At 43.1% G+C, this 11804-nt stretch overlaps 1 protein-coding gene across 2 annotated transcripts; it reads left to right on the top strand.

Annotated features, from left to right (window-relative positions):
• The first annotated feature begins 2197 nt into the window (after positions 1 to 2197).
• On the top strand, positions 2198 to 9046 carry ppp1r3aa (protein phosphatase 1, regulatory subunit 3Aa). 2 transcript variants are annotated; one of them, XM_080851296.1, is made up of 4 exons: positions 2221 to 3241; positions 3479 to 3531; positions 3614 to 3705; positions 4136 to 9046. In XM_080851296.1, the coding sequence occupies exons 1-4, from the start codon at positions 2433 to 2435 to the stop codon at positions 6443 to 6445; spliced, it is 3264 nt and encodes a 1087-aa protein (XP_080707422.1). In that variant the 5' UTR covers positions 2221 to 2432; the 3' UTR covers positions 6446 to 9046. The 2 variants fall into 2 exon arrangements, with proteins under 2 accessions (XP_080707423.1, XP_080707422.1); XM_080851297.1 differs by lacking the exon at positions 3614 to 3705 and having other exon boundaries at positions 2198 to 3241; positions 4136 to 4274.
• Positions 9047 to 11804: the final 2758 nt, after the last annotated feature.

Consider the following 11804-nt stretch of genomic DNA (forward strand, 5'->3'; position numbering starts at 1 on the left):
GTTTTGTACTGCTGCACACATATCTGGGGGTATAGTGCCACCCAGCGGATATTTTGGACGTTGCATTAACAGAAGTTTGCAATTTGTGTATGGCATAGTTCAAAATGGCGACGGAACAATCATGCAGTTTACTGTCATATTTTTTTCTTCATATTTGTCAAGTGCATATCACTGAAAATCTATTCAAATAGGTAAAGGACTGGATTAAAAAAGTAGCCTTTACAGTGGAAAACGAAAAAATAATCTGCTTCACCAAATTAGACTTGCACTTTCACATCCCCAAACCTTGCATCGAATCTAAAAGTGAGGGATTAGCAGCAGTTGCTGTAGTTAAAATGAAATCAGTGTTACCTGTGTAACTTGGCCAAGAGATGTGACTGTGTGTTGCCCTCAAATTATTTTTGTTTAATTATTCTGTGACATTGTCCTGCTCCAATACAGGGATTGAAATTGCAGTGAAACCTGTGAAATTCTACCTGACTAACTAAAGTTTGCTTTGTGATGTACTCTCTGATGAACACCTGTTCAAGCATACTTTCTAGACTGTGTATACACTTGTGGGGCTGCCATTGCCATGAGCTGTGCAAGTAGAACTGGCCAATGCCTGTGAATATATTGCTTTGTGAGGAAGCCGCTAATGCTTGTGCGAATGGCACACTGAGTTGAGTTTTCACCTTGTTCAGTGTTCACCTTTCACCTGTTTCCCTACAGCCAGATACGAGGATAGTGCCCTGCTGTTCATGAGTAAGGTGCTGTGCAGCTAATAGCTAAATAATGTTAGCACAATGGCCAGCTTGTTAACTGTTCGCTATTACAATTTAATACATAGACAATATGGTGGAGATTAAATGTGGCACTGCACCCCAGGGTCATAGTTTCTGTGATCTGTGTAACAGTATCTGATTTATCTTTTGGAAAGTGAACCATGGCAACCCAGTTCTTGCCAAGCTATCTTTGCTTTTAGCTAGCTAATGTTTCTAGAAATGAATCTGACCACAGTTTTGTAATCCCTTCAGCCTACATCACAAATGACAGTAATGACGCCAAAGACACTCTTTGCCTCACACTCATGTATTGACAGCGTCTGCCATTTTATTTATGTTCTTTCCTCCAAACTCTGGCTCAACCATTGCTCTCTTTTAAGACTAGATGCCACTCAGGGCAATGATAATCTCACATTACCATCAGGGATCACACACACTCACACACACACACACACACACACACACACACACACACACACACACACACACACACACACACACACACACACACACACACACACACACATTATATATGTCAGTGTGCCATTTTTAATTTCTTTTCAATGTTGTCCTTGTCCACTTCACTTGTCTTTCTGAGTGAAATGTTAACTTTGAATATATATTTTCTACAGCTAAATGTTTACAAGTTTTTCGAAAATGATAGAGAGCTTACCTTTTAATAAGCAAATGTTAGCATACTGACATTTCATTGGCAAATCCATGTGAGCCTTGAACATCTCATGGGTGGAATTAATACTATGTTTTTCAAGATTGATTAAAGTTTTAGCAATGTTGCCTCTCTCCCTACATCACCTTAATCACAGTATATCTCGGATTTTGTGACAAGACTTTGAAAAATATGAACATTCATCAGGAAAGTATTCATGATTGTATCATGGGTTGTAATGAATAATGTAATGGTCATGGAGACGCCTTGAAGAAAAAGTAAGGATTTTCTCTCACTTTTTAAAGAGAAATCAAACTTTGAGTGTAGCCATTAAATCCACAAGGTTCAAAATTGTGACCAAGTGTAGCAATAATAATCTGATTGGATGTTAGATTCATAAGTCACATTTTCAGGTTCATAGGTTTGAAATAATTTGCCATCTAATGGTGCAGCTGTCACTGCAATCGTACACAGCTGTCAGAACAGACAACCTAACAATTTTCTATTGGATGGTCTGACTTGTGTCATCTGTGTCTCTACACTCCTGTCAAAGTCGGTTGACATAAAGTAATGTTTTAACCTCATGACTATATTCTGGCACAAAATCAGATCAAATCTGAAACTTAAGACCTCGGATACGTCATGTAAAGTTTTCCCTATCTCAGCACTAAGCATGGGTTTGATGGACACTTGTATGATGTGGGGTTACAAAACATGTTGTAGTGACTCTGCATTCAACATCAGTTGGGGGAAACTGTGGCGGCGGTCAGACATGATAACTCTTTCGTGTGCATCTGCCAGTGATCCGCCGGTGTCATGCCGGGCGGCAGGTTATTTATAACGCTGGCTTGAAGCAACAATGTTCTACTGTAACTGGAGACTTGTAGTCTGTCAAGTCACGTTGTCTGGAATGCCAGTGGGGAAAGGGGTGAGGTGGAAATGCTTCCTGCCTGCCTGCCTGCTTAGTCCCGAGTCTGCCGGCGTTCCCATTCTGCCCAGGCATGTCTGCAGAGGTGCCACAACTCAGAGCGGCCTCCTGCTTCACCATGCCCCTGGACAGTAGGCCCTGGTTTCAATGTCCGTCCAAGGAGGCTGAAATCAGGAGGGAAGGAGAAGACAGTGAAGGGAAATGGCGGTCCAAATCCCCAACGTTTTCTGATGTTTCTGACGAGTCGGAACCTGAGTGTCCGCCGCCAATTGTGCGCAGAAGGGTGTCATTCGCCGACGCTCTTGGTCTGAACCTGGTGTCCGTCAAGGAGTTCAGCTGCCAGGACCCGGAAGTTGAGGTGAAGGAATTGCTCTGCGGACTGGAAACAGACATGTACTACTTATCCTGCCTATTCACCTCACCATCACCTGAGGTGCTTTTGAAGAAGCTGGAGGAAAAGAAAGTGGGGCTGGAAGCCATTGAACTCCTACCGGGTACAACCACCCTGAGGGGTACCATACGCGTAGCCAACCTCTGTTTCGAAAAGGCTGTGTATGTACGCACAACATATGACTGCTGGGCGAGCCACTTCGACATTCTGGCAGAGTATATTCCTGGTTCCAGTGATCGAGACACAGACGGCTTCAGCTTCAGGCTCACGCTGGTGCCGCCCTTCAAGCCAGAGGGTGTGCGCATCGAGTTTTGCCTGAGGTACGAAACACCCACCGGGGAGTTCTGGGAGAACAACGACGGCATGAACTACGTGTTGTACTGTCTGAAGCAGATGCAAAGGGACAAGGAGGCAAAGGGGAGAGGGAGAGTCAAAGACAAAGAGGAGGTGACAAAGCCAAAGGGCCAACGAAGCTGCCTCAAAGCGGCCAGGTAAGAAGAGGCATGTTAACTACTGCACATTAAAGACCATTAAAGTTGAAACAATTCTGGATTAGAATATTATGAAATGCTTGTCTACTTAGTTTTCTGTAATGTCGCTCCATTGCATTTGAAACGTTCTGCTACAGTCTGTTTCTCATGTTAACCATGCACAGTTGTTCTTGTTTTGATTATGGCGTGAGGCGCTATGAAACACTAGACTAGAACTTATTTCTTCTTTGTTGACAGTAAGAAGATGTGGCCTGAATCTAACCCAGTGGCAGGAACAGGAGAAATCCAAGGTGCGTAATTACTTCACACAGTCAACGAAATTGAGACGGGGTTGTGTTGATGCTGAGCCTGTGAGATATTTTTTTTTTCCAGATTCAGTCTCTCACAAAGTAGCAAAGGCTGCCAGGAAAGCTGTGGACAACACAGACAAATATGCTAGTGAAGATTGCCTTCAGAAAACATTGGTGAGGTCAATAAACATAGAACACAATCACATAAACAATACCAATACACTAATCGTATTATACAATACACTTTTGGCCAAAATCAGTGACTGCCTCCTTAACATTAGCTTAACAGTGAGTCCTGCATGTGTGAAGTTGAGACACTTACTCTGTCACAGGCATGTGAGAACCCAGAGGTCAGGGAAAGGTACTGTGCTCAAACAGCGTGAAAGAACAGAAACCTAATGCCCACGATTATGTGAAATATGTCACGTGTGACATTAATAAGAGCGGGGTTATTAGGAGCATGTTGATGGAAAGAATGTACACTAGATAAAGTACATGGGAAGCATGAGCAGAAAAACATTTTCCTGTGTGGTTTTTAATAACCTTACTGAGCTTGAACACACACTTTGTTGCACTGAGGGTCTTGGTGTTGTCTACTTTACAGGTGGTTAGTCGTAGGAGTAGGAGAAGAGCTTGCGTGGCCAACATTAAAGACCATTTCACACAGAAGGAAACGGAAGCCCTGGTGGGACACTTTTCTAGTGGTGAGAAAAATAGCTCGCTAATCCCCCAGCGCAATGTGGAAACATGGAGCGATGCAACCACCACCACTGAACTTTTGAAGAATGAACATGCTGACACTCGAACGGACAGGGCTCAGATACTAATGTATCACCAAATACCACTGCTGTCCCTCAGCTGGGACAGAAACAGTGGACAGAAAGACATTACAAACAGCCCAGACATCCATGCTCTCTGCAGTGGAGCTGTCCTAGAGCACCAGACAGAAGATACACAGAATGAGTTGGATGGTTCTGCAGGTTACACCCAGGAAGCACATGGCAGTGGGACAAACAGCACCATAAATGCTGTTGAGGAACTAAGCTGTCCTGCTCCAATAGCACCTCACTTTCAGTCCTCTCTCAACCAATCGGATGAAGCCATGCAGCCTGCAGGTCTGAGGGAACTAATTCAGGTGGCACAGACAGAGACAGGCATTCAGGATGTGCTCTGGCCGCAAGCCAGCCTGGGTATGACTGAGGCATCCAGCAGAAGCTTGGAAGAAATTCAAAAATCCGTTTGTCATGTGATAGATGATCCGGCACGTGATGTGGGAGAAGGAAAGCCTACCCTCAACAGTATCAGCAGAAGGGCAGAGGTCGAAGGTGTAACTTCAGCCACGTCGCAGCTAATTAATGTGTCAGAAGCTGTTGGATTGGATGACAACAAGGCCAGAAGTCAAACGTCTGACACTGACCAAAGTGCCCAAGAAGGGGACACAACACAGGAGACATTTGAGCCAGCAACACAGATGACCATAAAGGGAGCAGCACAGAGGACAGAACCGGTAGTGACGCATGCTTCCAAAAAAGTACCACAGGAATCTGCACAGTCATCAGAAGAGATAGTGGCAGAGACTATGGCAAGCATAGAAACAATAGAAAAGACTGCAGCAGATACAATAGTAATGAAAAGTACAGAAATGGCACAGAAAGAGGGAGAAATAACAATGCCACAGGTGACAGAAGCCAAAAAGGCATGTGCAATGGAAACAGCAACAACACCGACCTCAAGCCCCTGGAGACCTCTGGGTGCAAATGAAAGAGTCTCACCTGGTCCCTGGGAGAGAGAGGGCAAAGGAGGGAGCGAGCTGTCAGTAAACACTATGGTAAAGGTCAAAGGAGGTGAAAGTCAAGACCGCGTCAGCCCCACCTCTGGCGATGACACCATGACATTTACGGACACCGACAGGGCGACAGTACCTGAGCGCGTACATCCCATGAGGCAAAGAGAGGGTGAGGAGGAGATGGTGGCGGAGGGAGAAGGAGAGCATCCTTTCAAAATCCTGAATGAAAGGGAATACAAAGAATCAGGAGAGGCAAAGAGAGATATGATCCACGAGAAGGAGGGGGACTTATCGCGGGAAATGTCACATTTCAAAGCAACCAGACAGGATGTGGCAGTGGTATCAGAAACTGGCAGACTGGAGTGTAAAGTGTCAAAAGAGAGGAGGGAAGATTATGCTGCGGAGGACTGGAAAGATGAAATGGAAAAGTGTTTGGGACTGGGGAGAGAGCAGGGATACGTCAATGAGCCAGCCCTGTATAAACAGTTCACAAAGGCCAGCAAAGGGCTGGAGGGAGAATGCCACAGGAAGTCACATTCAGGGATGCTCACTGAAGGACTTGGACGGATGAGAGGGGAGAAATGTTTGATGGGTGATAACAGCACTGTACTAACCAATCCAGTAGGGTTCAAGGAAGAGCAAGGGACTGTAACTTTAGTTAAGGGTAAAGGCAAGGAATTATGGGATGCAGCTCCAAAAGCCTGTGCAGTGGAGGGGTCAAGTGGGGGCATGTCACTGCCTTCCATTATCGCATTAGAAGATCAGCCGTTGGCACAAGATCCATGTATTCCCATACCTACCCCAATACAAACTCTTTGCTCAATTCAGATCACACTGGGTGGACAAGATCCCTTTTTGTTTGATTTGGAAGAGACGTCCCCTGTCTGCCAGGTTGGGACAGCGACCTGGTCCACCTGTGCAATCTCTGCTCCATTAGGTGACACTCATGAAAAGGGGGTGGTGCTGAGACATGGGAGGCCACCACAACCTGGCAGAGGTTCAGATGACGTGAGACCAGCCCCTCTTTCCCTGTGGTTAAATGAGGTATGCTCCCTCTGTGCCATGTCCAGAGGTGCAGTGTATGTCATTCTGTTTGTGATGGTCTTCTTAACTGCATATGTTTTTTGACCTGCCATTCTGTCGGGCCATCTATTTGGATTCCCTGTATTGGTGGTGTTGTCATGGAGAAAAAACGCTGCTTCCAGGGGCGAAAGTAACAGATTAAGCCTTGAGAGTTTCTCCTGATTTGTAAAACTGAGGTCACCAGCCTTTCTCCTATCTTACATTATAAATCAAGATGCATTACTACAGTTTTTTACAGTTGGTTTTACAATTTTTTTTTTTTTCAAAAGTTTAATTAAACATTTAAATGGCTGTGGAGCTTAACTCATCTGTCGCTGAGTTAGTACAATGATGCAGTTTGGAGATGTGGTGCTGGAGCTTGAGATGGCGCAATACAATGATGCTACAAGGAACTGATTCTGATCTGTCCACCATCCTAAGAGTAGCCAAACATTCACAATATAATTACGGTTATCGTGACAGTGCCTGTCACGCCTGCTTTAGCGGAAAGGTCATTCGGCAGCTTGAGACATTTTAAGACATACGTATCTTAGGAACAGTATGACAGAGAGATTGGCTCTAATAACAAGATTGACTCTAATGAGTATTAACAAAGACTTTGAAATCAATATAGAGAGAGTTTTGAAGGAGTTTGACACAACAGGGACCATAAGAATCTTTCATTGTAACGTAGGCTGAGTTTCATTATTTTAATGAGAGCATGTAAAACTAAGGTTGATTACTGTTCGTGCACATAATGAGCTAGCAAACCAAGAAATAAAATTGCTTCAGCATTTATCTGATTGATGTTTATTGTCTAAAAATGCGTTTAAAGGTGCAATAAGGATTAATAGGTATTCGCTAAAGGTATGCTAGCAGCTAAAACTAACGAAATCTCTTGAAATGTGCTGACTTTGACATTATGACAAACTAGTTACTCAACGACTGTCCTTACACAGTCAAACATCTAGCAAGTGCAACACAAGACAAAGCAAGACGGCAAATAAACTACTTACTAGATCGGTAGAAGGTAAACAAGTCAGGTCGGCGGGCTGCAGCAGGCGAAACTACAGAACCCAGTGATATGCCTATCGACCCTGCTATGCCAATGGCACCGACGCGATTCTCCATATTAAATGTCATTGTAGCGCCTCAATTTTTTTTAAGCTGTTATTTTAAGGTTAAACTGCTTATTCTAACCCTAATCCTGAAGCATAATTGTTGCATATTGTACCTTTAAAATCTGTGGATGCTAACCCACCATAATTGGGTTCAGTGCTAGTAAGTTCGCTAGCAGGCATCTGAGTGATCTTAAATAGAAGTGGAATTTGTTTATAAAAATTGCAAGTATAAACTGAAAACAATAGCAAAATGAGAGCCAAATCAGGTTTTGGCTGGAGCAGTTCTTTAAGCTACCATAAAATCTGTAAAAAAGATAGTGTCCTATTTTTTAAACGTGGCTTGTTTAGCAGTGCAGTCTTTGTCACGCTGTCCCATGCTCCTCATCTGTGACGGAGTGTTGTCACTACAGATGAGTATGTGCTATGACAGCCATACCACTGAGCTGGGCTCTTTGGCGTAGCGTTCAGAGTGCAGGTTTGGTACCTGTAGACCTGGGTACAAGGCCGGGTGGGGTGACTGTTCTCTTCGCTAAAAATGGTGTCAGATAGCTTGCTGTTGGGCCATCGGAGGTGCCCAGTATGTGAACCGTATGAGGGAACCCCAGCTTAGGTTGACTCCTGTGTGAGGAACCCCAGAGATGGGTGAAGCACTAGTGTGTGGGGCACCCTGGGATGGGAGACCCGGGATCAATGTTGGGTGATGTGACTGCTCTTTCCCTTAACTACAATAGTCAATATATAGTTTGTCTATTTTCTCTAAACCTGACAAAATGTAGATCACTGTAGATGGAAATATGCTGTATTGGGGTGGATATGCTAAATATTCTTAAATATTGTGAAGTTCATACAAATTTCACTCCCACTACAGATGACACCATGGATCCGCATTTAGGCTACCAATAGATTTCTAATGATGTTCTCATGTGTTTTTGGTTCACTAACCCTACTGTAAAAGAAAAGCATCTGCACACTTTTTAAATTTCATATTTATTTATTTGTTATTACAATATGTACTATAAAGAGGTGGCATTCTTGTGTTCGTGTTACAACACCAATCGAAGCAGAAATAGAGGATACAGCAACCAAATATAATATTTGCATTTCAAGATGTCTTCAAGCTGTTTGTGTTTTTTAGTTAATTGTATTTTAAATGAGACCATATTCCTGCTGGTTGAGAGCATTTGCTATCGTTCTGGATGCATGATTCAGTTTTTGGTGAAGTATGAAGTGTTTTTGTGTTTGTAGTGCATTGTACACGAAAGCTTAACTTTGACAGGTGTGTGTTCGATAAAGCACACTGTGTGAACAGTTTCGAAAAAGTGTTACACAAGTGTGAACAAGATTGTAAAAAACTGTAATACCAAACTTTTCCCTAAAAATGTCATGTACCTGAATTACACTGCTGTCTATCAACCCAAAGGAGAGTTGAGGTAGTTGGGATGCATACATTTTAAGGGCCCAAGTTTTTTAAGTTATAACAATGTCAGCCTGTTTGAATATGACTATTTGACTCGTTCTTCATCAATAAAACAAGTGTGAAAAGAAAGTGTGAAAGAATGATATTTGATGTGTTTTCTACGGGCCATGGCATGTAGTCTCAGCCATGAATCCAGTATGACTTTTGAGTGGACGATATTAGACAGCTACACATTCAGTTCCAGGTTTTGGCTGGTTGGTAGTACAACATGTCTTGCATTCCACATTTAATGTCAGGGCTGTCTAGGACCTGGGAGATCTGCCATTCCACTTTGGTTTCAGTACAGCAGTTGAGCTCATTGCTCAGGGGAAAAGGATTTAGTCTTTTAAATCACAGAGAAATATAAACAACAGAACATTGACATCCTGTTTAACTACTCTTTGTTAAAAAAGAGTTGTATAGTTTTCAATGTCTGTTGTCAAAGTTTAGTCGATCAAAACCTGGAGTGTATCAATTACTGATAAAAGCAGTCAGGGACCCTTAGCTCTAATTAAAATCATGACAGGTGTTTCAGACCCTGAATAAGCCTGGGTAGAAATCCTCACTGGGAACACTATGTACGCAGTTGAAACCCATGAGAAAGCACTCAACAGGACAAATACTATTTGCGACTTCATGTAGACATCCCTTACGTTTTCAGCTCTCGTTAGCTTTTTTCATTTTTAAGTGAAACATTAAAGAAAACAATCACAAGGGAAAGTAGACAACGAAATATTGTCTGTCAGCAAGTATCAAACAACATGTGCTAGTGTCCAAAATGTGCATGTGATGTATCATATGATGTATGAGTCTTTTCATGGCACTGTGGTGCCTGATTTGGCCCAACATCAAAGGATTTGATTTCCTCGCCAAGCAATGTGGTATCACTGAACTGGATGGCAACTAGGTGTCAGCACACTTGCGTAAATATACTGTGGAATTCATACTTGCTATGGTAGTGTAGGAGCAAATTATTATGTGTGTAAGACAGCCAGTGTGTATGTGCATGTGTGTGTGTGTGTGTGTGTGTGTGTGTGTGTGTGTGTGTGTGTGTGTGTTTGTGTGTGTGTGTGTGTATAACAGCTGAAATGATGATAGCCTTGTCATGTCCTGTCCCCCCATCCCTCACAAGCTACAAGGACACCATCAGCAGAGTCAGCATGTGTGTGTGTGTGTATGTGTGTGAGAGAGAGAGACAGTAACTGTTTGTGTGTGTGTGTGAGAGAGAGAGAGAGAGATAGTAAGTGGTTTGTGTTCATGTATGTGTGTGTGTGTCAGCGAGAGAGAGTGAATGTGTGTGTGTGTGTGTGTGTGAGAGAGACAGTATGTGTGTGTGTGTCAGAGAGAGAGAGTGAATGTGTTTGTGTGTGTGTGTGTGTGTGTTTGAGCAATAGAGAGAAAGAGACATGCAAATGTGTGCACGAATACATGTACATGTGTGTCAAAGAGAGTGTGTGTATGTGTGTGTGTGTGTGTGTGTGTGTGTGTGAGAGAGAGAGCGAGAGAGAGAGGTGTCTGGGTATTTACTTCAGGCCTACATGATCCATGTCACGTATACGTCTGCAACCCCCCCCCCGGATCAGTCCCAGCGCGCGGAGTACAAGAATATCACGACAAGGCTAGGCAAGAGCCATCACACATCAGCTGGGAAACATTCCTCTCTCCACTGCCAGCTCATCGACCAAGTGCATGTGATTGTGCTGTCATAACTGACGCACGTTTGTGCTTGTGACAGTGCAACATTTCTGGAACAAGTTAATAATTAATTATTTAGACCTTCCACTTGTCTCCATGTTTGTTCCTGTGATGGTATATATAGTAGTGTGTGTGTGTTACAGTGTATTCGTGTTTGTGTCTATTTATTAGTCAGTTTGTCAATCTGTGTGTGTGTGTCTACGAGTCAGAGCGAGAGAGAAAAGTAGTGAGTGTGTGTGTGTGTGTGTGTGTTTGTGTGTGTGTGTGGGTATGTATGGAAGGATGTGGATATGTGTGTGTGTGTGTGTGTGTGTGTGTGTGTGTGTGTTTACCCAGATGAAGCAGTGAACATATTTATATCTGATTCTTGTCTGAGTCACTCTCTGTGTATGTGCTTTTGTAGATTTGAAACTTCTTACTTGTCGTGTGCTTGTGTGTTTGGAAGTGTGTGCCTGTTTGCACGTCTCAGGGTTCTAAACTTGGGTTGTGTGCTTGTGTGCGTGCTTGCAAACATCACGAGTGATTATGCCCGTCTGTACACACACATCTGTAGGCATCTTGTGTCTTGGTGCATATAATATTACGTCTGTTACTGCGTATGCATCTGAATTTCTGTGTGTGTGTGTGTGTGTGTGTGTGGGGGGGGGGGGGGGGTCATGGAGTGTATGTGAGGGCTGAAGTTGTCCTTTGAGTGGCGCAGCAGAATGCCATCTCTGGATGCCATCTGCGTCACCGTGACATTTCCAGCCACCTCTTCAGATGGCCCTGTGCCCAGAGCCCTACAGCTGGAGCTGCCTGTCACAGGACCATGTCCAGGAAGCTGGGGTCAACCGTACTGCAAAACTACTACGTTTATCATCTTATATCTTATTTCTTTATATCTATATATCTACGTTTATCATCTTATATGTTATATCTATACATCTACATTTATCATCCTATATCTAATATGTTATATCTATATATTTACGTTTATCATCGTATATCTTCTTTGGGTTACGCTTAAGAATAACCCTCCTTAATAAATCGTTTGTGAAGCATTTGTTTATAGTCTGTTTATCATTTACAAATCATTATTACAATATTAATAAACGTGCATTCACTTTTTTTAAATGAATAGTAATGTATTTATGAACATGTTTTTCTAATGGTT

This window comes from Sprattus sprattus (assembly GCF_963457725.1).
Source record: "Sprattus sprattus genome assembly, chromosome: 14".
Lineage (NCBI taxonomy): Eukaryota > Metazoa > Chordata > Actinopteri > Clupeiformes > Clupeidae > Sprattus > Sprattus sprattus.

Coding starts and splice junctions, on each gene's coding strand:
- ppp1r3aa (XM_080851296.1), top strand. CDS start 2,433: ATGTCTGCAGAGGTGCCACAACTCAGAGCGGCCTCCTGCTTCACCATG. Junction 3,242..3,478: donor AGCTGCCTCAAAGCGGCCAG/GTAAGAAGAGGC, acceptor CTTTGTTGACAG/TAAGAAGATGTGGCCTGAAT. Junction 3,706..4,135: donor ATTGCCTTCAGAAAACATTG/GTGAGGTCAATA, acceptor TCTACTTTACAG/GTGGTTAGTCGTAGGAGTAG.